At 50.1% G+C, this 26,019-nt stretch overlaps 2 protein-coding genes across 9 annotated transcripts; one reads left to right on the top strand and one right to left on the bottom strand.

Annotated features, from left to right (window-relative positions):
- Positions 1-1,655: 1,655 nt before the first annotated feature.
- Positions 1,656-10,301, bottom strand: LOC120409430 (cytochrome b561 domain-containing protein 2). 3 transcript variants are annotated; one of them, XM_039547520.1, is made up of 4 exons: positions 10,164-10,301; positions 7,699-8,025; positions 6,602-6,639; positions 1,656-4,661 (listed from the first exon to the last, which is right to left on the bottom strand). In XM_039547520.1, the coding sequence occupies exons 2-4, from the start codon at positions 7,823-7,825 to the stop codon at positions 4,158-4,160; spliced, it is 669 nt and encodes a 222-aa protein (XP_039403454.1). In that variant the 5' UTR covers positions 7,826-8,025; positions 10,164-10,301; the 3' UTR covers positions 1,656-4,157. The 3 variants fall into 3 exon arrangements, with proteins under 3 accessions (XP_039403454.1, XP_039403453.1, XP_039403455.1); XM_039547519.1 differs by having other exon boundaries at positions 10,103-10,230; XM_039547521.1 differs by lacking the exon at positions 10,164-10,301 and adding an exon at positions 9,571-9,716.
- NPRL2 (NPR2 like, GATOR1 complex subunit) lies at positions 10,156-24,089 on the top strand. Of its 6 annotated transcripts, none has more exons than XM_039547516.1 (12): positions 10,156-10,174; positions 11,914-11,999; positions 12,325-12,416; positions 12,823-12,991; positions 16,189-16,297; positions 16,896-17,032; positions 18,160-18,257; positions 18,553-18,589; positions 19,330-19,423; positions 21,063-21,180; positions 21,749-21,891; positions 23,346-24,089. In XM_039547516.1, exons 2-12 carry the CDS (start codon positions 11,922-11,924, stop codon positions 23,411-23,413), a joined length of 1,143 nt encoding a protein of 380 aa, XP_039403450.1. In that variant the 5' UTR covers positions 10,156-10,174; positions 11,914-11,921; the 3' UTR covers positions 23,414-24,089. The 6 variants fall into 6 exon arrangements, with proteins under 6 accessions (XP_039403450.1, XP_039403448.1, XP_039403449.1 ...); XM_039547514.1 differs by lacking the exon at positions 10,156-10,174 and adding an exon at positions 10,275-10,410; XM_039547515.1 differs by lacking the exon at positions 10,156-10,174 and adding an exon at positions 10,292-10,410 and having other exon boundaries at positions 11,807-11,999.
- The last annotated feature ends 1,930 nt before the right edge of the window (positions 24,090-26,019 follow it).

Genomic DNA, 26,019 nt, shown 5'->3' with positions numbered 1-26,019 from the left:
GCCTTGTTGTCAATCGAGGCAGGGACCGTGGCAGACGCACTGCTGACCATTTTCAGCGGAGTAGGGTTCCCCAAGGAGGTCCTTACAGACCAGGGGTCCAACTTTATGTCAACCCTGCTCCAGTGCTTGTGGGAGAAGTGTGGGGTCCAACACACCTGGGCCTCGGTGCATCACCCTCAGTCCAATGGGCTGGTGGAGAGATTCAATGGGACTTTAAAGATGCTGCTGAAAGCCTTTATGGACCAGCACCTGCAGGACTGGGACAAATATTTACCCCACCTGCTGTTTGCATACAGGGAAGTGCCCCAGGAATCCACAGGATTGCCCCGTTCGAGTTGCTGTATGGGAGGAGAGTGAGAGGACCCCTAGAGTTGATGAGGGATGAGTGGGAGGGGAAGGCCTCTCCCGATGGAGAATCCATGGTGGAGTATGTACTGACCTCCTGGGAAAAGCTCGCGGAGATCATGGGTTTGGCCAGGGGCAACCTAGTCAGGGCCCAAGGGAAGCAGAAGGTCTGGTATGACTGCTCAGCACATGCCCAGTCCTATGCTACTGGGGACCAGATGATGCTTTGCATTCCCGTGAGGAAGAACAAGCTGCAAGCTGTTTGAAGTAAAGTAGATCTTTAATGTACTCAATCTTGATTTTAAAATTGTCAGTGTTGGGGAATCCAACCACAACCCTTGGTCAGATGTGAAATGCTGGGCTGATGATCCCCCGAGCCCTGGTTCACTGCACTGCAGCTAATGGCTTGTGTGAATTAATGTACCTGACATGAGCAACATGTGTTGGAAAATCCTGGTGCCCAGAGGGTTAAAATGCTGCACTTGATCCCAGATGCATAGAATTAGCTGCCATAGCTCCTACCTCCCTCCCATAAACCTGCTAGTTTCTTAATCTACTTGATTAAATGTTAATTTAGATGCAAAATCTGCTTCTCCTTTTTTAATCTTAAAGCAGCAGCCACCCTGTTTCCGAGCTGGATTCATTTAATCTGAGAGAGCAGTGTCTGAGAAGGGGGCACCGAGCACAGCAGTTTTACAATTACTGCGGGGAGGGTGAATTCCACTGAGTTCCTGTGGAAGGTGCTCCAGGACAGCAGATGCAGGCTCAGCCAATAAGTGACTAAGCATGACACAATGACTTCTCCCAGCAGCACCCGGGCTTACTGTTGGCAGGTGCCCCAGGTGGCCTGAGCTGTTTTTTTCCTTTTCGGCAGCTGCCAAAAAAAGCTAGTGATATTGACCTGTAGCCTGCAAATGGCAGGAAGAAACTATGCTAAGACGCTGAGATACAGCCTGCTGCATCATTGTCCCTCCTGTGCTAGCATCTTCACTGGTAGGGTATCTAGAGTTAGTCCATGTCTCTCCTCTGCCTGCTTCCTTCCCATCAGCTGCTTAGGGGTAGGATCCCTAGGCAAAGGGAGCTGTTCATACCCTGTGGTGATAAATGCTCCCTGCTGCATGTTAATGGAGGGATGAAAGCACCCATCAAAGAGGATTCTTCTGTTCCTTCAGCAGGAATTTAGTGGATAACGAGGCAATTAAAACCAAAACAAAGTGGCACAAAGCTGACAAGGCTGCAACTGCTTGAAATCTTTAATTAAAAAACCTCTGACTCCAGCTTAATGTTCCTTGAGCAGGCCCTGCTCCCACTTCCCCTGCCCCCAAGGGAACATGCTGCACCTCAGTAAGAGGATTGAAATGGCAGCTGCGGCTGGCTGCAGCTTCCTTGGGCTCCAGCAGGAGTCAAACCCTTTCTGCACCTTTTACAGCCCCGAGGCCTGCGGAGCAGGAGCAGTGGGACCTCCCTGCTAGCAGGGGGGTTCATTTAACCAGGGAGGAGAGCTGCACACACAGCAGAGAGAGTCCCCGGGGCTGCCTCCTGAACCAAGGCTGCTCCTAGCTCTCTAACAGAGAGGAGGGGAAGGGAGGTGTCAGTGCCACATTAAGGTGAATGGGCCACCAGGATCATTCCATGCTCACACAACGGCCAAGGGGAATACTGCACAGCAGCTAATGCAGCAGAGCACCATTAGGAATCCTCACCAGGGCTACTCCAGGCACAAGGAAGGGCCCCTGGGTGCTGTGATAGAATCAAGCCCTAGTCTAGCCTATGTGCCCCAGACTTCTCCCAGAGAAGGGCTGGACCTAGGGAGCCTGGAGGGCCTAACCCAAGATTTGTTCTTTTACCCAAGAGGTGTAAAACCAGGACTTGCTTCCAAGCTCCTCCTTCTTGGAGCCCAAGTTCTTTCCTTCCCACCAGGCGCAGAAGGTTCAGTCCAACTCATTTCTCCCCTTCCCCAGAAGACAGGCTCTGCCTGTGGGCCATAGCACCATGTGTGCAATACGTCCCCACTCCCAGTCTCTCAGTGCCCAGGAGGCTGTGGGCACTTTCCCACATGATACAGCTAAAGACACTACAGTACATACACCAGGACTGTGTCCCAGCAACACACAACACACAGCAAGCCTGCTGCTCTCACACCCACATACCACATGGAAGGGGACAGTGGGCCTGAGCTTTGCCCAGAAGGCTGTCAGAGGAACAGTGGGGAGAGGATGGTGCAGAAACCTCAGGAGCTGGGTTTGATTCCCAGATCTGCCCACTGGCTCCTTGTGAGACCTTGGACAAGTCACTTCCCTCTCTGTTCCTCAGTTTCCCCTGCTGTACAATGGGGTGAACAATACTGGCTACTCCATGAGGGGTGTGGGAAGGACTCATTAGCAGCTGCAAAAGTGCTGAGAGATCCCTGGATGGCAGGTGCTCCTGGACGCAAGAGCGTATGCCCTCAGCTCTCTGATCTTCCATGGAGAAGGTCCCAACTTCCCATCCCCTCCAAACCATCTGGGCAATAATTCCAGCCCCGCAGATCTGAGCTGCTCAAATGGCACACTGGGGAGATCCCTCTCAGCAGCTGATCCCAGCTGCTACAAGGCTGGAGCCCTGCTCTACAGAGAGTATGCAGATTAAGGCCCTTGGCTGGCTCCACTCAGAGTGGCTTTAACAAGCAGCCCCAGTCGAAGTGCACAGGGAGGTGCTGAATGGCTCTGCCACTCCTGGAGCTTGGATTTCCAGCCCATGCTCTACCAGGAGATCCAAGCTAAGGTTGCCCAGGGTGAGCCTCACCCACTCAGCACAGCCCTAGCTCAGGCAAGATGGTCTCCTTAGCTTCACCTGTCTCTAGTTTTGCTCATGGACAGCCCAAGCCCCTCTGCTCCAGGGCTTCTCCTTAGTCATCACCCCGCCTTCATTCCCTCAGCCTCAAACCCTTCACCCAGGTGGGCTGAAACAACCATCACTTACCTTTAATTTAGAGAATCTTCACAGGGTGCCTGAAAAGCTCCTCTGCCCATGGGAGAAGGTAGCCATGGCCCTTCCCTCCCACCTCCTGTTCCCTAGCCTGCACCTTCTCCAAGGCAGACTCCCCAGCCCATGGCAGAGGGGTCAACATTACTCAAGGGTAGATGGTGCCTGTCCCATCTCTACTACCATGATCCCCTCTTCTCTGCACTGCAGCACCTCCTTCTGGATTAGGGCTGTGGGCCCGGGGCAGTCCTCCCTGCAGGTTTGCTTGTTGCTAGGAAATACTGAGCTTTACTCCTATAAAAGGATGGGGAAGGGAAAATTCCAGACATGCCTAATCACAAAAGGGATATAACAAGTTCCCCACACTGCAATACAGTCCTGGTGCTTTATCAATGAGAACATCCTGCACTAGTGTTCAGCCCAACCAGGGGAAGCAGGTCTGAATTCCAGCTTTAATCCTTTCGCCACTGGTTGTACAAAGTCTGAGCGTGGAGTAGTTCATATGGGGCTCCGCTGATAAGCGCCCAGCTGTTCTAGCTACTAGACCTGCATGTGGCTGGGAAACCGTTCAGCACCAAAGCACATATGGGCTAAATTGCTGCTGTCCGTCACACACACTGTCTGATGGCAACTATACCACCGTGCCCAGGACTGCTAGGCATTCTGGGAAGAGCAATTTCATGGACTGGGCACAATGCTATAGACATTTCCAGTATTAAAAATAGAGAGTTAGTTAGAAAGCTAGCTCCAGAGAGACCCTACACAGGTGACTTCCCTGGTCCAATGCCCCAGGGACTGTGCGTGGCACCTCGAACATTCCCAGGGAAACTTGGTTTCAGCGTGGTACCTCAGGGCTGGATCCTTTTGCGGTAGAGATAAGCATTGCTCACCTGGTTCATGATAACTAGGCTGGTGAGAATGGGACACAGCAGTGACAGGTACCAGGAAAGACCTGTCACTGTGGTGGTAAACCACAAGGAGCACATGGCCAGCATCAAACTGGCACAGCCCAAGAGGTAACCCACCAGCCCCGATGTGGCATGGTAGACCTTCAGCTTGGCCAGCGTCCAGTTCTTCATCAGCTTGGGGTAGAGGAGAGCAACGCCGCCTATGCACTGCATGCTGGCATAGAGCACGGTCAGCAGGCCTGTCAGACCATGCCAGGTGACAAAGTGGGCCTTGCTGTTAAGGTACTTGTTGTAGCTGATGATAGCCAGGCCCAGCAGGGCACAGAGGAGGGCCAGCAGCTGCAGGGCCCAGTGGAAGCGGACCTTGGCTTTGCGAGAGAAGGAGCGGAGCAGTGAGCTCTCCGGCGAGAAAACCAGCAGGGCTTCGGTCATCAAGAAGGAGAACTGAGAGGGACAAAGGGAGAAGGTTTGTCATGGACACTACACGGCAGCAGGCAGATTAGTGCTGGCAGCAGCCACTTTCTCTCCCCAGCCCCCCCAGAAAACTGTCCCCACCCTAAGCATCACATCTTGGAGATGGCCCTTCCAAATAGCCAACCAAGACTTTGGAACAACCAAAGGAATGGTTGCCTCCCTCCTGAGAGGCCCATTCAGGTTTTACACTGAGCCCTACAGCACCAAGAGACAGGGCTTTGGGAGAGTAGCCAGTGCTGTGTGGGCAACCAGAGAAAGGTGGTCCAGTGGTTAGGGGGCTAGTTTGGGGCTTGGAGACCCCACTTCAATTCCCTGCTCCACCAGGCACTTCCTGTGTGACCTTGAGCAAGTCATTTAGGGCCATATTTTTAAAATCACCTAACTCCTATTATTAAATGGGAGTTAGGTGCCTAAATACCTTTAAGAACATGGTCCTTAGTCACTCTAGGACTCAGTTCCCCATCTGTCAAGTGGGAATACCACCACCTCCCTCTCTCACAGGGGAGCTGGGAGGGGAAATATATTCATGGCCATCTGGGGCCCAAACAATAAGATGATAAGCACCTAAGACACACAGATTCAGTACAGCTGGTCTCCACAGGCTGTGTTACATTCCTCAATGTCATGGCTCTGAACTAGGCATCTCCCACTAACATGGGATGTAACCCACTGCTCCTGCTTCCCCTACAGCTCACATATGCTATAACCACCAGCCTCTCCAACTCCCCCCTGCAGCAGGTAGCTGTTGAGGGACGCAAAGCGTGCCTGGGAAAGGGCTGCATAAGAAAGAAGAGCTGGCTGAGACATGCAGGTTAGTTCTGTTGGTTTTACGAGGCCCCGCCATCAGAGGCAGATCCTGGCTGCAGAAATGGTAACTAGAGGTTGTAACACTGGAATATTTAGGGCAGAAGTTTCATGGATGTTCAGAGTCCTGAGCCTCCAATCTAAGTTCCTGCTAAGCTATACGGCCGCACAGCAGCCTATTAAGTGCCGTGCAGGCGCTCAGGGCTACAGCAGGGAGAAGTATCCCTCCCTGATGGCCCCAGCCCAGGACCTACTGCAGCCAAGGGAAAGGCACCCCTCCCCTGGCTCCAACCCAGCTCTGGACCTGGTGCTGCTGAGGGGGGAGTCCTCCCTCCCCACCGTAGCCCCAGAGCAGCCTGCACCCCAAACCCTTCATCCCTGGCCCCACCCCAGAGCCCTTGCCCCCTCTGCACCCCCAACCATCTGTCCCAGCCTTGAGACCCCTCCCACACTCTGAACCCCTTGGCCCCACCCCCGCCACATGAATTTGTTATGTGCACCAATATGAAGGTGATGGGTCACACATCACCTCCATATTGGTGCACATAACAAAATTCATTCTGCACACGGGTGGGAAAAATTAGAGGGAACACTGCTCCCATTGGTTACAATTTTTCTCTCCATGCTGGCAAAGAACTTGTGGTTTAGAACTTGCTTGCAGACATCAGTCTACTGCACCTGGCCAGGTGCCTGGACCAGACTTAGCCCAGTAGCCCTGAACTCCTCAGGAGCCTGGCAGTGGTGCTGACAGAGGAAGAGAGATGCTTGAAGAGCTAAACAGATTTGGTTATAGCCCGGGAGAGATGATACCCAGATGGGAGAGCGAGGACAAGGGGTGGGGAATCAGCTAAATGGGATTCCAAGCACCACCGGTGCCCTGTGTTATCATTCAAGAGTGCAAAGCAGGTAGACAACTCTGCCATTCTGACTCAGCAACATTTTACACTTGCTATGCACTACGATGACGTGACAAGATGCAGGGCAATGTTGCACTGAGCCCATTGTGAGCAGCCTCCAGCCCTGAGAGGGTGGAGTTACCACTGGCTACTGAAGCCTAGATTACAGGGAAGGAGGCAGGTAACATGGAGCTCTTTTGTCCGACTTACCGCAAGCGACATTAAGAAAGGATGCCAGGAGAACAAGCCTGGAATGAAACAAGAGAGAGGAATGAGCCCTTTCAGACTAGCCATCCGGTGTGCCAAAAACTAATGTATAGCTGAAAAAACACCCCACACCCCACTAGAGGTATCACCTCAAAAATCACTCCATGTTTTAACCCACCATTATCACATGCAGCCACCTAAGATCGGATAGTCCAGGGGTCAGGGTGCTAGCTTGGCATTTGGGAAACCTGCCTTTAATTCCCTGCTCTGCCACGGATTTCCTGCATGACCCAGGGCAAGTCATTTTTGCTCTGTGCCTCACCTGGCTGGTGGGGTGTTGGGGGAATAAACACATTAAAGATTGTGAGGCTCTCAGGTACTACAGCAGTGGAGGCCATACAAGTACCTTAGCTAGATAGATTATAACTGAAAGCGATTGGAAAGAAACACACTGTGTTTTCAGTTTGTTTACTTCCTTTGACAGCACTTTGTGTCTTGTTACTTTCACCCATTTGGGTGGTTTTTTCCACCCAGGGAACCACACTGTGAAATGTGACCAAACCTGCAAAAACAGGCAGTGGGGGACCCAGGGGCAGATGGGGATTTTTTAAAACTCTTTATTTCAAGTTGACAGTGCAACAGTTGTCAGCAAAACTGTTATGGTTGAGGGAAGCCAGCGGGGTGATCCACTTGTGTGGAACGTACCTCTTCAGTCATCACTGAAAGCAAGGCTGGGTATCTCATCCTTCACAGTATAAAAACACCAAGAGAAGGAGTAGGAGTCTGTGATTGCAAAAGGCCTAGCTGGGAATGCAGCAGACCACAAGCGAGGTGCATTGGCAGAGCGGGAGCCCCAGGACTAGAATAGCAAGAATATTAGGTAGGATGCTGCAGGCAGGATTAATGTGCATTGGCAGAAAGGGGCAGGACTCAAATAGCCACAGGGGTGGCAGAGGTCCCTGGGGAGTTTACATAAGGCCTGCATGCATCCTCTGGCACTAGCCAGCCCATCACTTTCAGAAGCACTAAAATCAATCCCACACGTTTGTTTAATCATGGATGCTGTCCAGTAGCTCTGCCCCGCACTGGCTTCTACTTACTTGACCCAGGTCTGGCCAGTACGGCCACAAAGATGGTGAAACCAAGTGAGACAAGGTGGGCAGTGATGCCGGAGACGGCTCGCAAGGAGCGGTAGATCCGTGACTCTGTCTCGATGGTCAGAGCCATTGCGATATGAGCCTGTCTTCTGCCCCACAGCAGCAGCGCTTACACCATTTAACTCCCACTGGCTACACGGGCTGTCTAGCAGGCATCAGCTTCCCCAAGACATCCAAGCAAGGGAGAGATCCAGCAAGGAAGCACCATAGACCGTTCCTGGCTTAAAGCGAGAAATTCTCTGCTGTCCTTCCTAGACATCCATGGATTATCTAGAAAGCAGGAAAATGAGAAAAATAAAGTTAAGTCCTGAAGAACAACAATGAGGGGAAATTATCATTAAGCATCAGAAGGCTCATACAAGATCCCACCAGTGAATCTGAAAGATGAGACTCCTGAAGTTTGCCAAGGCAGTTTATAAACTGCAGATACTGGTTGCTTGTTCACTCACTCATAGGCAATGGCAAGTGTTCAGCCCTCTAGCAGGGTGGGGCAGGTCTTTCCACATTATTGGAAAAATGTCAAGTGTGCCGCTGAAAGAAATATGCATCAACAACAAAACAATATGAATGCCAATCAGGAGGGCACATGCTGAACAGCTCAGCCTGGAAGGAGCTTGCGGGACCAACTTTAAAAGCATCAAACTTTGTCACTGGACTGTTGATAGACAAGAGAGAATGGCTTGATTTAGGGGGATGTTATCACAATTCTGTGGGAATCAGCTGATTGAACATGCAGCATCACATGGAACACACGGCCCTTTGTTCCAAAAATTCAGATGAGATCAAGAGGAGCGTGACAAGTAGAAGAAATTGATACACCTAGCTGGAGCAGATCGAATCTATTTAATCAACAGAGGAGGAATAATGGAGACCAAGACACAAGCCGATATATTATACCACTGCAAGGCAATTATGGTACTATCACATTTCAGTCTATTGAACACAGATACAGTGGCAGTGTGTATTTAGAATACACAAAGCGTAAATCATTCCAGAAAGGAGTTTATAATACACAGGTCATCTCACCCACTGCCATGTGGGCTCCTCCCACTGGATCAGCAAAGAACGCTTGGCTTCAAAGCGCATTTAGACTCTGAAAAATGAGTATCATCATGACATTCCATGTTCAGTTCTCACTCAAGACAACAGATGGAGGAAGCTGTGTTTACAAGCCAAAAAGATGACTTTTCTGTCAGTGCTACAATTTCTATCTGGAATCTGAAAGCCCGCTGGGTTTCTCCTTCCTGCCTCTTACATCCTCCCAGTGAAACAGATTCTGCAGCCAGTTTCAGCTAATGCTGCAGAAGGCTCCTTTTCCTGAAGTCCTGAAGACAGGGCTGTAAAGTCAGCAGTGTGACTCCAAAATGCACATGGAGCAGATCCTGAAGTCAGAGTAGAATCAGACCCAGCTGGGACAAGAAAGGGCCATTATTTTTGTGACACTAGATGAACAGATCTCAAATAACTGCAAGGGCACGAGGCATGTTCAGGCCCACACGCTATGTGCCAGGGAGCACTAGGGTTAAGATGACACAGGCACACAGCCTCCGCCTCCTCTGCAAACCCATCCCTAGGCACGGCTTAGCCACACGTTGAGAGGAACAGGGGAAAGCAGAGGCCTCTCACTGACCAAACCTTTCCTCAAGCCACCTGCCCCCAAGGGGACCTGGCAATGGGGACCAGAGAGCCGGTTCAGGGACCTGCTCTGTACCGGGAGAGCGGTCATGTCAGCGTCACCTTACGGGGCATGATCACAGGACACTCAGCACCCGCGTGGCGGGAAGCAGCAAAGAGTCCGGGCATTTCAACACTCACCAGGTCACCCTGCTCCTCACCAGCCCCCCACGGGCCTCAGGGCATTGCTGGCAGGCACGACTACTGGGAGGTTTGCATGCCTTCGAACCCCACCCACCATGGGGCCCAGCTCCCCCACCTGGGGGAGGGGCTCAGCGCCGCAGGGGGGTGTCCCCGGTTCCCCCACCCGGGGGGAGGGGCTCAGCGCCGCGGGGGGGGGTGTCCCCGGTTCCCCCACCCGGGGGGAGGGGCTCAGCGCCGCGGGGGGGGGTGTCCCCGGTTCCCCCACCCGGGGGGAGGGGCTCAGCGCCGCGGGGATGTCCCGGTTCCCCACCCGGGAGGGCTCAGCGCCGCGGGGGGGGGTGTCCCCGGTTCCCCCACCCGGGGAGGGCTCAGCGCCGCGGGGGCTCAGCGCCGCGGGGTGTCCCCGGTTCCCCCACCCGGGGGGAGGGGCTCAGCGCCGCGGGGGGGGGTGTCCCCGGTTCCCCCACCCGGGGGGAGGGGCCCATGGCTCCCTCGGCTCTAGGTGCGGGCTCCGCGGGGGAAGCCTCACCTGATCCTGGATCACCAGCATCTCCTAGAACTCGGAGACAAGCCGGAAAAACAACCCTCACCTCCTGATTGGGTAAGGTCTGCTGTCCTTCATTATATTGACCCTCCTCCTAGAGCCTCTGAGTGGCTGAACTTTGCTGTCTATCATCTGTAAGACCCACCCCTCCCCATCTCACGGCGGCTTCGCCTTCATGCTCCAGGAACACGTGACAAAAGGTGGGGTGCTGTAGTCCTATCCGGGCGAGCCTTCAGTGCGCATGCGTAGAGCGGCCGGCTGGGCGCGACCCCCTTCCTTGCTACCGTGCACGGGTAAGTGTGCTCCTGGGCCGGCTGTGTGCGCATGTGCGAAGTCGGGTAGGTGATTGCTTGGTTTCGTATCAGCGTCTGAGTTGCAAGGGATGGGGCCCTGTGCCGGTGTTATTGTAGGGTCGCCTGGGAGCGGCTGTTTGTCACGGCCCCGTCTAGCGCACGTCATGTGGACAGCTCCCGTCACCTACGCCTAGAGCACGGGCACCCCTGCGCCACCCAGAGCTGAGAACCCCGGGTGTGCAGTCAGCTGGGCGGGAGGGGAGCCAGGACTTCTGGGTTCTTCTGTCCCAACTCTGGGAGGGGAGAGAGGTTGAGGGAGTTGGAACCCAGGACTCCTGGGTTCTGTCCAGGTTCTGGGAAGAGAGAGGGGTCTAATGGGCTGAGGGGGTTGGGAACCAGAACTCCTGGGTTCTATCCCCATCGTGGGGAAGGGAGTTCAGTGGCTAGCTCACAGAGCCGGGACTCAGAGTCACCTTCCCAGCTTGCTGTATGCTCTTGAACAGGCTTTCTGTCTCTGTACAGTCAATGGGGTGATGATACCAGCTGTACTAATGTGCTGACACCCTGGGATGATCAGTGCTATAGAAACTTTAGGTATTAGCAGCTGTAGCACTGAGCAAAGGAAGTGTGGCTATGGGGGAAGGGAATGTTCTGCAAATATTAATTTGCATTTGAACATGAACTTCAGTTTGACTTTTGTGTTCATGGTGCATAAAACTTGCAAATTTGAGCTTTGCAACATGAATCTTTGCAAAAAGCTCATATTACTCTTTAATACCCAACAGAAGCAAACTTTGATTTTTTTTAATATTCATGCCTAACATTCACCCCATGCCCCTGCTCCTGAGGAATAAAAATTTAAATATTCTGACTAAGACTCCTTTCTTTTGTAGTTGCTGAACTTTTCTTGCCTTTTATGATATCGTATTCTATTCCATTTTTGTGTACCTTTGCAGGACACCTTTCAAGTTAATGTTTTAATCATGTAGAAGTCAGGGAATAACTTATATTTTGCATGTACAGTCAACTTCCAGAGGGCAGTAGGGTGTGTTAAAGTGTTGCTTCACATAAGTAACTGCTGGATTGGAAGAAGAGGCAAAGGCCTGTTTTGATGTGAAGTGACTTTGTTAATGAGGCAGGGCCCAGCCACTAGTATGGTGATTGCACTGGAATTCAGTGCATAAAGCCACACTAGTGCTGTGTCAAAGACTGAGATATTTTATACACTACCTGTCCCTCCAATACATGTGTATTATCACACATGGCATTAACTTCAGAGTCTGTATATGTCACGCAGGCCAGATTTACAGCTGCTGTAACTTAACTTTGAACACATGACTCTTGTGCTTTGAAAATTTGCATTAAAGTAAAGTTTGTATTATTTTTATTGCACTAGCGTTCTCTGTGGGAGAGGGAGAAAAAAACCAAGGGAAGAGAAATCCAAAGAGAATCCACTTGATTGCTCTTTTGGTAAGCATCAGTTCTGTGGTGTATCTCTTGCAGCAATAACCATGGACAGCAGCAGCAGAATTGAGTGCATCTTCTTCAGTGAATTCCACCCAACGTTGGGGCCTAAAATAACCTACCAGGTCAGTAATGCCAGAGTATTTGGGGCAGGGGGTCTACTGAGTATTCAAACAGGCAGTGAACTGAGGGAATTCAGTCTGCTGTCTCCAGCATCCAGCCAATGCTGGCCCCATCAGCCAAGGGCCTGCAGCTGAGCCCTGTGTGTCTCTTCAGCTGAACTGTGACATTTTATACTGTGACATCATACGGCTCTCTACAAAAGTGGCTTTTCACAGATGCTCACTCTCCTTGTCATGCCTGTAGCCTGTTGCTCGGGTTTCTTATGAGACTGTAGGGTTATGTCTGTTGGCGCTTCAGTGATACATTATTGTTTCCTTGGCCATGCAGGTCCCAGAGGATTTCATATCCCGAGAGCTCTTTGACACAGTCCAGGTGTACATCATCACCAAACCCGAGCTGCAGAACAAGCTCATCACAGTGTGAGTACCACCTAGAACTGCACTGTATAATCATAGCAATGAGCAACCACCATTTTTAATAATTTAATTACAGGCTGTGCACATGATGTCAATGAATTTTAACTACATGGAAACTTTGAAGAGTCTGCGTTTTTCTGTTAAGAGAATTCAAGACAAAGCCTGGCACAGATGCTAAATTTCTTAAATGACTCTCTCTCATAAACTGATGAACGCGTTTACTTGTAAATTCTCAGAAAATTCTTTCTGGGCTCGGAGTAAGGGCTGGGAGTTTGGGGAGGATCTTTTGTATTTTTCATACAAAACAAAGGAGTGTCTATTTTAAAAGCAAAATCTTTCACTATGGAGTTCTGACCAGTGCTTCCAGAACAGTTGCAGTTGACGGCTTGTGCTTGTTTCTCTTTGATAGGACCGCTATGGAGAAGAAGCTGATTGGCTGCCCAGTTTGTATTGAGCACAAAAAATACAGCCGGAACGCTCTGCTTTTCAATCTGGGCTTTGTTTGTGATGCTAGAGCCAAGACTTGTGCATTGGAACCCATCGTGAAGAAATTGGCTGGTTATCTCACCACCTTAGAGGTCAGATTTGGCACTGATGCACCCGTTCAATACCTAATGGTTTTTGTCATGGATCCACAGGATTGGTGCTACAACCCCCAGCTTTAGAACAGTCTGGCACAGATGCTAAATTTCTTAAATGACTCTCTCTCATAAACTGATGAACGCGTTTACTTGTAAATTCTCAGAAAAGGAGAAACGCCTTTGCTGTGCCAGACCTCCGAGAGGTCTCGCCCTTCCTACACAGGGTAGGCCCTGTGGTCTTATCATCTTTTTAGATTGAACCTTCCCAGTCCTTTGTTATTGAGCTGGGGTCTCTACTCAGCTTCCCTGCTGAGAGGTGGGGAAATCCATCTCTCTCAGGGTAGTTGGTTGCTAGGTGTTGGTGTCCTGGTGAATAGGTTTTCCATTGTCATCTCAGATTTCCCATTGATATGGGGCCGGCCTCAGCCAGTACTTTTCCAATGACCCATTCATGCTCAGACAGCTAGGCCACATTCATACCTATAGAAGCAGCAAAGAATCCTGTGGCACCTTATAGACTAACAGACGTTTTGCACCAGACTAACACGGCTACCCCTCTGATATTCATACCTATGTCTCCCAGCCTGCCCTGAAAGCAAACAGCTCTCCCAGCGCTGTAAAAAAAACCCATCCCCATGAGGAGAGTAGCTGCCAGCACTGGGAGTGCGACTCCTAGCGCTGGTGCACTGTCTACACAGCCACTTTACAGCGCTGTAACTTGCAGTGCTCAGGGGTGTGTTTTTTTCACCCCTCTGAGGGCTTGGCTACACTTACAAATTTGCAGCGCTGCAGCAGGGTGTGAAAACACACCATCTGCAGCGCTGCAAATTGCGGCGCTACAAAGCGCCAGTGTAGTCAAAGCCCCAGCGCTGGGAGCCAGCGCTGTCCGTTATTCCCCACAGGGAGGTGGAGTACGGACAGCGCTGGGAGAGTTTTCTCCCAGCGCTGGCGCTTTGACTACACTTAGCGCTTCAAAGCGCTGCCGCGGCAGCGCTTTGAAGTTTAAGTGTAGCCATAGCCTGAGCAAGAAAGTTGCAGCGCTGGAAAGTGGCTGGGTAGACAAGGCCTTATTGTCATTCATAGATTCCAAAGCCAGAATGGATTGCGGTGATCATCTGGTCTGACCTCCTGTATAACACAGGCCAGAGAACTTCCCACAATCATTCCTAGAGAAGAGCTTTTAGAAAAACAGCCAGCGTTGATTTACAAATTGTCAGGGAGAATCCACCACCACCCTTGGTAAATTGTTCCAATGGTTAATTAAAAAGCACATAATGTCACACCCATTCACTTTTTGTTTGTTTATTTAAACAAAATGAAATGTCAGGTAGTGTCTCTTTCTCACTATTTTCTCTGGTCCATTTCCTGGGAAACTGAGTTCTCATAATGGAGAAACTCCAGCCACTTTTTGTTAAAAATAAGGCTATTTTAAGTCAGCCAGTTTTAATGATTTGTAATAAATAATATGGGGATGGTTTGTTACTATGAAGTGTGAGTTCATTGATTTCAAATTTCCTTTTTAACAGTAAATGGTATAAGCTATGTACTTTCAGAATCATGCAGGTGACCATAGTAACTGTATAGGGAAGCTTGTAGTTCGGGTGATGATGTGTGTTGTTTAGGATCAAGAGACCCAATTGTGGTGTTTCTTCCTGAGCAACACTTTGAATGGAAGCTTAAACTTTCAAGTAGGTATTAACAGCCCATGGTAAACATCCCTGATCATTCCCGCAGATCTTCCAACAAAGCCATGGAGAACCAGACTTGACACTCCTAATATTTCTCAAGTTAAAAACAGCAAAAAAAATTTTAAAAACATCCTTTCAGGCATCTGTGCTTGCTTACGCTGTTTTGCAGACAAAACTACACAGGAGTGTTTTAGGGGACAAGACAAAGATGCCACATTTATTATGATAACACAATTTGATTTACGACCAATAACTAATACCTATACACACACACACACACACGTCCGCACACACACACACACATCAGATGTCTGCAGCTGCTGTATAGTTACCAGTCCTGAACGTAGCTTGAGTCCATGGCTTGATTTTGCAGCTTGGGTTTGTAGCTTGTGGAGGCTAACTGGCCAGGAAAGCTGGGCACAAGGAAGGGCTGGGTCTGCTCTCCCATGTTGGCCGCAGAACGTTGCCCCCACCCCAAAGTCTTCCATCTCACTCATCTTTCTATAGGCTTTTAGTTTGAATCCAGAGTCTATAGGTCTTGCTGTGTCACACTGCCTCTGGGTTCGGTGTGATTGATCATCTGTCAGTTGCAGAGGTGACTTTTAGCCTTGGACCTGACTGTGATTTTCCTTCTATTGTACTTTTGTTTTTTCTTTTTAGGGTGGACTTTTCTTTCGTTGTTAGGGCTTTTGTTTGCATCTTCAGCCGTTGGTGTTTGAACTTTATTTCATTAGGACAGACTGGCGCTGGAGGTTGATTCCATCATCCATCCAGACCTCATTCACACATTTAAACTAAACTAATAAGATTACATTAGGGTTTTGCAAAATGAAGGTTGCAGCAGGCTTTTACAAAATGGAGTTTGAGTTACAATATGGACAAGTGTAAGGAGTAGCAAAGAGTGAACAGAAGCTGCAATGTAGACAAGTATAATGAATGGCAAACAGTGAGCAGAAGTTACAGTGTTGAAACAGTGCAAGTTTCAGTGATTTAAGCAGCAATTGGATTGAAAGTGAAACTTACAAGGTCAGCTGGCTGAAGGCTGTCACTCTTAACAAGCATCTTAATTGTCAATTAGCCAGTTATTGGGGTAACCGGTTTTATGAATGAATGTTGTTTCATTCATAAAACTTTACTTATGAAGTTATAATAATAAAGTGAATAATTAAAAACAATTTTATTCATCGGTTCTACAACGGCCCTAAACAATAATTCCTTAGGTGAAATCCATTGAGGTCGTTGGGAGTTTGAGACTTCACTGGAGCCAGGATTTCACCCCTTGATCCTGCATAACACATCATGGTGTAAAGGAGAGATTTGTCATTAATTAGGTGAGTGACAGGTTTTCAGCATCAGACTAAAAGTAAGAAAAGAACAAAGGAAAAAATACCAGTGGGGTTTCCGTACTGTATCGCCTGCATAACAGCTCCACAGCAGCTTTATAGAGAGATCGGATGTGGCTTGCTGCTACTGAGAGGCAATGACACTGACCCTGTTCTCTCCTAGCTGGAAAGTGGCTTCATCTCCAATGAAGAGAGTAAACAAAAGCTGGTGCCAATAATGACCATCCTCCTGGAGGAGCTCAACGCCACTGGGAAATGTACTTTGCCAATAGGTAGGGTCTCTGGACATCCAGCTGTAATGTAGTCTTTTTCTGTGTCCCTTCCAAGCTTCACAATGAGTCCCTTAGCATCACCCCACTAGTGGATCCTGTCTGAGGCAGAGGAGCCTCCTGATATAAAGTTTGTAGCTTGAGGGTGTGGGGTCAGACTTACAGCTCCACCTGTACCCCACCCTTGTGTTGCTTTGTTTTGTGGTATTTGAAGTATTGCTCGGGGGACATTCGTGGGGGAAGAGCACAGGGGAGAGAAGGGAGTTAGATGCGCTGAGGGAGTGCACTGTTCCCTTATTGCCTCTGCCATCCCTGGAGTGCCAATGGACTGTGATTACAGCGGAGTTGGCTATTGCTGGGAACAAAAGAGCAGCTGCTCTATACTGACCAGATTGCTGTAACAGAGTCTTGCACAGAGGATGGAAAGGGAGGTTGGCATCTGAGGGTCAAATCCTGCCCTGGTTTCAGCAGCGGGTGCAATTCCCATTGTTCATGGGGTGGTACTCACACTGTTATATCAGGGCAGATTTTGGTTGGGAAAGTTGAGAGAGACAGAAGGTGTTTGCTAGCAGAACCGAGTGCTTTCGTCTCCTCCTCCTAGATGAATCGAACACCATTCACCTGAAAGTGATCGAGCAGCGGCCAGACCCTCCCATTGTGCAGGAGTACGACGTGCCCGTCTTCACTCTGGACAAGGATGACTTCTTCAATGCCCAGTGGGATCTCACCACTCAGCAGGTCTGTCTGCTTCATTGGGGTGGGGCTAAGCAAGGGGGACATTCTAATGGGATCATCTCCAATCCCAGCAACTCAGTTAGCTGCATGGAGATGTGATGGGTCGGTTGCGCTACCTGGAGCCCAGTGAACAAAGGGTTAACCACAGCTCAGCAATCTGTAGCCCTTGCCTGGGGCCTATAAATCCTCTGCTTGGGAGACAAGAGGAAGGAGAATGCTACTGGGTAGCAGCCCAGCCTTCCCAGGGTCTTAGGACTGGGGAGCTTGATCCCTTTTGTGGAGAAGACTTTGCTGATTGCAGGGGTATGCCTCTGCTGAACCATTCCCAGTGAACATGTGATAAACGGCAACAGCTGTCCAAATCAAGCAAAGATGTCCTTTATGGGGAAGTGTTCATCCAGTGACTAGAGATGGTTAACAAAGTGTTAAATAGTGTGGAACTCTGCGCTCCAGTTGCAGACACTTCCAAACAGGGTTGGAATACGGAGGTACATGTGTTTATAGTGAGGTTGCACTGTGTTCTCATTCAGCGCGGTATCCGTGTTAAATCTCTTCTGATGGTTTCATTGACCCTTTGTGCATGGACCAGGTTTACTGGAAAATCTGGCCCAAGGTGGCCTCTGCCTTTTTTGTTCAGTTCTATAACGATATAATTTTCTTCTCCCAGTGCATGTGATTTTGCAGTTGGATACAAGAGTTCTTGGATGTTAGAAGTGCATGTGTCTGGTGATAGAACCATATCACTGTCTCATGGAAAAAATGCTATCTTAAGACAGAGATACCATTGAGAGTATGTATCAGTCACTTAATGGTAAAAAAACATTGCAGGAATGTTGTGACTTTCCCCAAACAAAACATTATAAACACAGGAAACAGAGAGCTAAAGTTAACTGAAGAGAAATCCAAACATATCAATGTGCAGTTAAGGTACCTAAACACGAGACACCACGCAATAACCATGCAAATGATGATTGAGGCATTTAATTGTTTGTGGTCATAGATTGATAATGTAATCTGAAGACGCACTAGATTTCCCTCACAAGCACGCTCCCCTTGATGTCACTATAGGGAGTCTCGCGTGCAGATTTTCTTCTCTTTGGTCTGATGGCTCTCACGTGCTGTCTCCCTAGATCCTGCCGTACATTGATGGATTTCGACACATCCAGAAAATCTCTGCTGAAGCCGACGTGGAGCTCAATTTGGTGCGAATTGCCATCCAGAACCTGCTGTAAGTGCTAAGATCTAGGACATCAGGAAGGAGAAGGGTCTCTGATCAGAATACTCACACAGATCCATATACCCACCCTTCTTGTCCCCAGTTCTCACTTAGCCCTGCGTCCCCTTGACACATGGGACTCCAAATTTAGAAGAAATTCCCTGCAGAGCTCTCTGTAGAGGAAGCACTACAGAAAACCCAGCCTGCAGCTAGTGGAAAGTAATAAAACCTGTGCATTCACTAGGGAACAGGCTGGTGTTTGAATCTATAATCAGTGATTTCTAATGTTTCATTGTCTGTCTTGCAGATACTATGGAGTGGTGACTCTGGTCTCCATACTTCAGGTGGGTATGGCTAGGAGCAAAAGATTCCAGCCCATTATTAGCCTAACACATGTGACCTTTCACCTCTGGAGATCTGGTCTCTCTTGGAAGAAGTCTGCTGGCCTCATGTTAGGCACAGCGCAAAACTACCTCACTAGTGGACAGACTTGGGAGAAGACCTAGGACAAAACCAGTATGGGAGTGCCAGGCTGGTACTAAGAACCACAATAGGGTTGTAAAGCTTTAGTACTGACCTGCAGCTCTGCTGTTGTCCCAACTCTGGTCATACTGCCAAGGACATCTGAATACATGGGACCTGCTATGTTTTTCCCCATATTCTTTTAATAGTTCCTGGTTTCTGGTACTGTTGGGGAGAGGACTGCATACAGGACACATCTGCTTTAACACTCACGTGTGTATAAACCTGGGGCAGCAGCGGCTGTAGAATTTGGTCGAGCAGAATCACTGGCTAACGATACCAGATTTAGAAAGGGGAAGAATCTTGTGCTTCTGAGATGCAGTTGCACTCTATGCTCTATAGAGGGTAATTCTTCTAGGACTGCACAGTGCTTTGGTTCACATGCCAGTTATGCCACTCTATGGTGGTCATGTGCTGCAGATGCTTCTCCTTGGCTGGCTCCACCAACTTGTTTGTCTTGGAGTCTCTAGTGTTGTTTGGCTTAAATCCTAGGCCCAGAGCTAAAACTCTTCAGCCTCTGGTTAATAGTAATTTCATATCTCTCTCTCTCTCTCCTTCCCAGTACTCAAATGTATACTGTACTACACCTAAAGTCCAGGATCTGGTGGATGATAAATGCCTCCAGGAAGAATGTCTCTCTTATGTCACCAAGCAAGGTATAGCAGGCCTGAACTGAGCTAGATATGATAAGATTGTGCTGGCCCAGGATATGCTGTCGCGGCCTTCTGATTCCTCCAGAGATCTGCTAGGGACTTGGAAACCAAAAGTCCAGCATTGGCTCTTTCTCCCTCGAGTTTGCTCATGACACAAGGCTGGTAGTGGGGCCTTCAAGTTTGTGTACTAGGTCCTGTGTTAGTATGTTAATGATCTGACAAAGGGGTTGAGTATTGAGGCAGCAAAAGTTGTAGATGCCACAAAGTTATTTAGGTTAGTAAAGATCAGGGATGGCTGGGAGGAACTTCAGAGAGACCTAACAAAGCGAGGCAGGTGGGCACCACAATGGTAAATGAAACTGAGTGTTGATAAATCATGCAAGGTAATGCACAGTGGAAGGGAAAACTTTAACTACTTCCACGCCTGCAAGGGTTCTAAGTCAACTGTATCAGTTCAAGGAAGAGACCTGGGCATCATTGTACACAGATCAATGGAGACTTCTACTCAGTGGGCAGCTGCAGTTAAAAAAGCAAACCAGATGGTTGGAGGCATAAGGAATGGGGTGGAGAATAATAGGCTTTTCTAATGTTTTTGTATAAATCAGTGGTGCAGCCTCATCTGAAATGCTCTGTGTAGTTCTGGCCACCGAGCCCCAAAAGGATATTGCAGAATCAGAGGGGTTCAGAGAAGAGTGAGAATAGAAAAACTGGGGTCATCATCATAGAAAGGAGACGACAAAGAGGGGACGCGATAGAAGTCTATAAAATAATGAATGGGCTAGAGAAGGGAGGTGAGGAGTTTCTATTCTCCCTGTGATGTAATGCAAGAACAAGGGGACATCAAATAAAATTAAAAGATAGCAAATTCAAAAAAGGAAATACATTTTCCCACCGTGTGTAATCAGATGGTGGAATTCACTGCCATGGGATGTTGCGGAGGCCAAGAATTTAACAGAATTTAAAAAGGGATTGAATAATTATATGAATGGCAATTATAGCCAGTTACCATAATTAATGATAACACGATTAGAAGGGATATTAAACCTTGTGCTTCAGGTGTTAAGAGAATTTCTAACAGAGACCAGGATGATATTTAATCTGCCCCCCACATTATCCCAAATCAACTACTGCAGAGTTCTTACATCACTCTCTGACTCAGCTGGTGCTGGCTGCTGTGAGAGACAGGCGGTTGGGTTGGATGGACCTTGGCTCTGATCCAGTGTGGCTATTTCCTATGAGCTTGGTAAGAGTGAAGCCGCATTGGGAGCACTTCTCCAGGCGAGAATGATGTGTCCCATTGCAGGACTTGGTCCTGATACTCAGACCCGAGGTGATACCATCTTTCAGCTGAGATGCTAAACCAGGGTCTTGTGAAGTCCCACGTGTTCTGGTAGAACGTCATGATCTCAGAGTCTGGGATAAGCCGTGTGTCCTGACCAACGTTCCCTCCTTCTGATTGGTGCAATATCCCAGCTGTATGACCTGCAGAGCACACAAAGGCAGCTCCATATTTCTGTGTTGATACCGTTCCACCACCATTTAACTTGGGGATGGTAGTGAGATTGGCCAGGCCCTGTTAATCTCCAGGACAATCTCTTCCTTAGCTCTATCCTCTGTTCAGTGGTGTCTCTCTTCCCCACAGGTCACAAGCGAGCCAGTCTGAGAGACGTCTTCCAGCTCTACTGCGGGCTGAGCCCTGGCACGACGGTGCGAGACCTCATCTGCCGCTACACCCTGCAGCTCCAGAGAGTGGACGAAAGGTCTGAGGCTGCATCCCCTTTCCGAAGGAAGCTCTGAGGATGAGGCCATAACATTGCTGCATGCCAGTGGAAGTGCAGATGTATGCCAGTGGCTCAGTGATGCAGGATGCCCATGGCTAGTTAACAGAGCTAGCTTAGGGTGTTCCCCTCAGTATAATTCACCCAGCTTTACATATGGGGAAACTGAGGCACAGCAGCAAAGTGACTTACCCAAGGTCACACAGTGAAGCTGCAGCAGAGGCAGGCACACAGCCCAGGTCTCCTGACTCTTTCTTGCTCTAGCACCTTCCTTTTTCAGAGTCATACTGAGATTATGGTTCACTTTCTGCCGGCCCAGCAGCCCTAACTGTTGGGTTGTGTGGTGAAGTCCTCCTCATTGGTGTGTAACCGCCAGACCTGCTGGCAGGTCACCTGCTTAGTGTTCTGACTTGGCTCGAGTGGGAGGAGAAGCTGGGTTGGAGCTGAGCCCCCACTGGTATTTAAGACCATGTGGCTGGTGAATGGACCTTTCCAACTCTAGGTTTCCTGGGATGGCAGCCCTTCTGAGAGCAATTCCTTCTTCTCTCAGGAAGCTCATCCAGTTCGGTTTGATGAAGGGCCTCATCCGACGGCTCCAGAAGTATCCCGTGAAGATAGTGCGGGATGAGAAAAGTCACCCAGCCCGGCTGTACACGGGCTGCCACAGCTATGATGAGATCTGCTGTAAAACAGGTACAGGAACCCAGCTTTGTGTGTGAGGGAGGGAGGACAGACCAAGCATGGCTCAGCAGTAGAAGCGGGTGTTAATTTGAAGTCTGTAACATTTGGTACTCTAGGATTTGCATTGCAGTAGCACCTATGAGCAGCAGTCATTGCATTAGGCTCTGTACTGCTGTGGGAGGGATTTTGTTCTTGCAATTTGGATGAGTAGCAGCAATATTGCAGGAGTTGCAAGGCACCTGACAAACCCACTTGATCAAATGAAATAACTTGCAGACATTTCCCAACGTCACCTTGTAACAAACCTAGCTGAGAGCCGTTTTCCAGCTGTGCTGGGCCCTAACAGTGGAAACTCAGGGCCCCAGAAGAGGTTCTGGCTCAGGAGACCCTTTCAGCAGAATCCATTTGATTTTTTTTTTCCTGGCCCTTTCTTGAATCCTGTTTAGACAGCAAAATATTGGAGTGTTCACAGTAGGGTCGCTGCTAGTATAAGGCAGTGCTGCATGCCTTAGAAGTTTAAAGTCTAGAACAGATGGAGAACAAACAGTTCAGCCGTATGCTAGAGACTTTAGAGAGAGATGCAGAAGGAATCTCGTGGCAATCGCTGAAAGGCTCAATGGAAAGGTGCGTTTTGGAGAGGGAGCTGGCTATAGGAGGGGATTTGAGAGCTGAGCACTTCAGAAGGGTATTGGCTGAACCTTTTTTCCTCTGGAGACTTGGATTTAAAAGTGGATATGCCCCACACCTAGCATGAACTTAGTGGTCTTAATTAGATCCCCACTGAAGGAATAGCTGTCCACGTCTCAACCGCTGGACTGCTTGGGGCACTGGAGTGTCTGCTCAGGACCAGCCTAAGAGAAGGGTTGGCATAGGGAAGTTACAGGTGAGGGGGAGTGATGCATGAGCCACTGAGATCACTGGCCATACCAGTGCGGGAGGATGTTCTCTGGAAAGGGCTAAAACTGAAATGGGTGTCAGAGGTGAGGAGTTTTTTTGGGCAAGATTGCAAAAGTGTGGGTGTCAGAGGTAAGGATCGAAAGAGGTTAGCAAAGCAGAACGGGGAAAGTTGGCACAGTGCCAGTCTACATTGAGTCTTCCTTTTATCAGACATGGCCATCAGCACTGAAATGGTACTTGCTGAGATAGCCAGGATCAAACTGTGATATCTGACTGGTCTAGGTCTCTGTTTTAGCCCCACTTTTCCAGTGACCAAGCTGGGAGAGACAAAATCCAGAATCTGTGGATTCACTGTTGGGCCATTCTTCAGGTCAAACCAAGACCCAGTGGCTGGAGCATGAGAGTTGAGGACTCAACTCAACATAATCAGGCGTTCTAGTCTTGTGTCACCCCTCTGCCTGCCTTTCCCCCCCATCAGCGATAACAGGGACTTTAGTTGGCAGGGTGGACTCACGTTAGTGCCATAGATGTGCTGGTTATAACACTGTTGTTCTCTGCTTCTTCCTGAGGCATGAGCTACCGAGAGCTGGATGAGAGACTGGAGAATGATCCCAACATCATTGTTTGCTGGAAGTGAATCTCTCTTGGGGAAGTACCAGCAGCACCCTGCCCCACAGAGAAAAGAACATGGAAAAGGATGGCTGAGCTGTCCACATCGCGGAGAGGAACTGAGACCCCTGACTGCAGCTCTTTCAAGTGACTTGGTTCCTTTAGTGGAGAGTATGTTGTGTATTTCAGGCTAATGCTGCTTGGAGAAAGAGAGAGAACTCGCGTCGGATGTCTTTGCATTCCTCCACAATGGCAAAGCATAGGTCCCACCTCTCAGCGCAAAGTGCTGGCCAGCTGCTTTTTGCTATGTGCCACTGAAAACATCAGTTCCATGGTGCCTGTGCCGGCCTTCTTGCTGCCAGTCTAGGTCACATAGAAACACTGTCATCGCTATATTGGGGATTGTTGGAGAGTGTCCACTTGCTGCACATACAATCTACATGTGGAACACCTGAGTCCTTGTGTTAAAAGGGAAGGGGGCTGGTTTCCTTCCCACTCTCAGAAGCACTGATAGTTTTGCCCCAACTAGTTCTTAACCAGCCTCCCAGCATCTCCCATTGCAGCTGGGAACGAAACACCTATGCTTGCTGTTCTGTGGATCTAGCAGCAGAGGGTGCTGTAGGAGTGGAGTAGCCAGGTTAGGTAAAGGGAGGCAGGGGCTGAGTGAGTGAATAGTAATAAAACTGTTGAAATTGCATTTTGAAGTTTTGGTGAATTTCCAGCTTTGTGGAGGATGGAAACTGGGGGTGTGAGCTGGTGTTCTAATGGGACTAAAAGGTCATTGCTTAAAACTAGTCTGGGTTTGGTTATGGGGGCGGTGTGTGGGAGGGAAAATGGTTAACCCTCTATTGTCGAATGCAGAGTTTCCCAGCCTGTGGGTGTGGGCCCCAAAACTGGGTCGCCAGAATGCTTCAAAGGGTAGTATGGCAACTCCTGTCCCATGGGGTGGACTGGGCTCATCTCCCTGCTCCAGGCACAGCAGCGTCTGGAGCCACTCAGGTTTGGCCCAGCCGCTATGATGGCAGGAGCCCTGGTAGGCCAAGTTTGAGTAAATGGCACCACACCCCCACTCCACAACTCCACTCTCTCAAATTTGGTCCAGTCGGGGCAGGGCCAAACCAGTGGTTGCAGTACCTGGAGCGGAGAGCCATGCCAGACCGTGCCACTGTGGGGAATGCTGAGCAGGACCCAATCCCACAAGGGGACAGAAGCTGACTGAAACCACTATAGGGCAGGGCTGTAACTGGGGTGGGGTGAGCCGGGGCAGTCGCCCAGGCCAAAAAGCCACAGGGGTGGCTCAGGCTGGTGACACCAGGGGACTCATGGAGGGAGCGCCACTTCCACCCTCTAACTCATCATAATGAGCCACCCAGCCTGTCTGTGTTGGGGAGGGAGCCAGAAAACCGGCTTCCGGTGACTTACGATTCAGTTGTTGATTAAAGAATTTGACGATAATTAACACACAAGGACTTTAATGGTTCCTGACTTTCCTGTGCAGTGTGGGGGGCCTCGAATGCAGGAGCCCTGGGTTGGGACAGGGGAACCAAAGAAGGAAATGGACCAGGCTAGTCCCTCACTGGAAAGGCACAATGGAATGTAACAACCCAGCATGAAGTGTGTGCGTATGTTTGTGTGTTGGAAGGGGGGGGGGAGCACAGTAAATTGCAAATTAACAGGGACACAACTTTAAAAATACCGCTGGGATCTGTACTAAGAGGCGGTGCCTGCTGTTCATCTCTCCCTCAAGTGCACCTTGTGCCCCTGGTATTGTCAAGCGCCCATTGGTGTGGGAGCAGTACAGGGGCAGGGCCTCTCCAGTGCAGTGAGAGGACTGGGCTCTGTTGGTGAGGGAGCAGTGCCGGGATACATGACAGGACTGCTCCGGAGCAATGGGACACTGGTAGTTGGTGATGGGGGAGCAGTGCAGGCATACAGGGCCTCTCCAGTGCAGCAGGGGGACTGGTGCTCATTGGCGTGGGTGCAGTACCAGGGTACAGAGCAGGGGCTCTCTGGTGCAGCAGGGGGACTGGTGCCTATTGGTGTGGGAGCAGCTACGGGACCCAGGAGCAGGGCTGGGGTATGGGGGCAGGCTCTCTCCAGTGCAGCAGGGGGACCGGTGCCCACTGGCAGGGGAGCAGGGCTGGGACACATAGCAGAGCCTCTCGGGAGCAATGTGACACTGGTACTCGTTAGTGGGGGAGCAATGCAGGGATACAGGGCCTCTCCAGTGCGGCAGGGGAGCATGGCCAGGGTGCAGGGTAGGGGCTCTCCCGTGCAGCGAGGGGACTGGTGCCCATTGGTGGGGGGACAGGGATGTGGTATGGGGCAGGGGTCTCTGGTGCACCAGGGGGACAGGTGCCCACTGACGGGGGAGCGGGGACGGGGGCAGGGCCTCTCCCTCCGAGCCAGAGCCGCCCAGAGGATGCCTGGGGTCTTCGGTGGCGGGGGGCCCTTCAGTTCCCGGACCTGCAGCCGGAGTGCCCCGAAAACCCGCGGCAGGGCCCCCTGCCGCCGAAGCGGGACCCGCCGCCGAAGTGCAGCCGGGTCTTCGGGGCACTCCGGCGGCAGGTCCCGGAACTGAAGGGCTCCCCACCGCCGAAGACCCGGCTGCATTTCGGCGGCGGGTCCCACTTC

This window comes from Mauremys reevesii, linkage group 7, assembly GCF_016161935.1.
Source record: "Mauremys reevesii isolate NIE-2019 linkage group 7, ASM1616193v1, whole genome shotgun sequence".
Taxonomy (NCBI): domain Eukaryota; kingdom Metazoa; phylum Chordata; order Testudines; family Geoemydidae; genus Mauremys; species Mauremys reevesii.
This window is presented reverse-complemented; position numbering and strand designations above follow the sequence as displayed.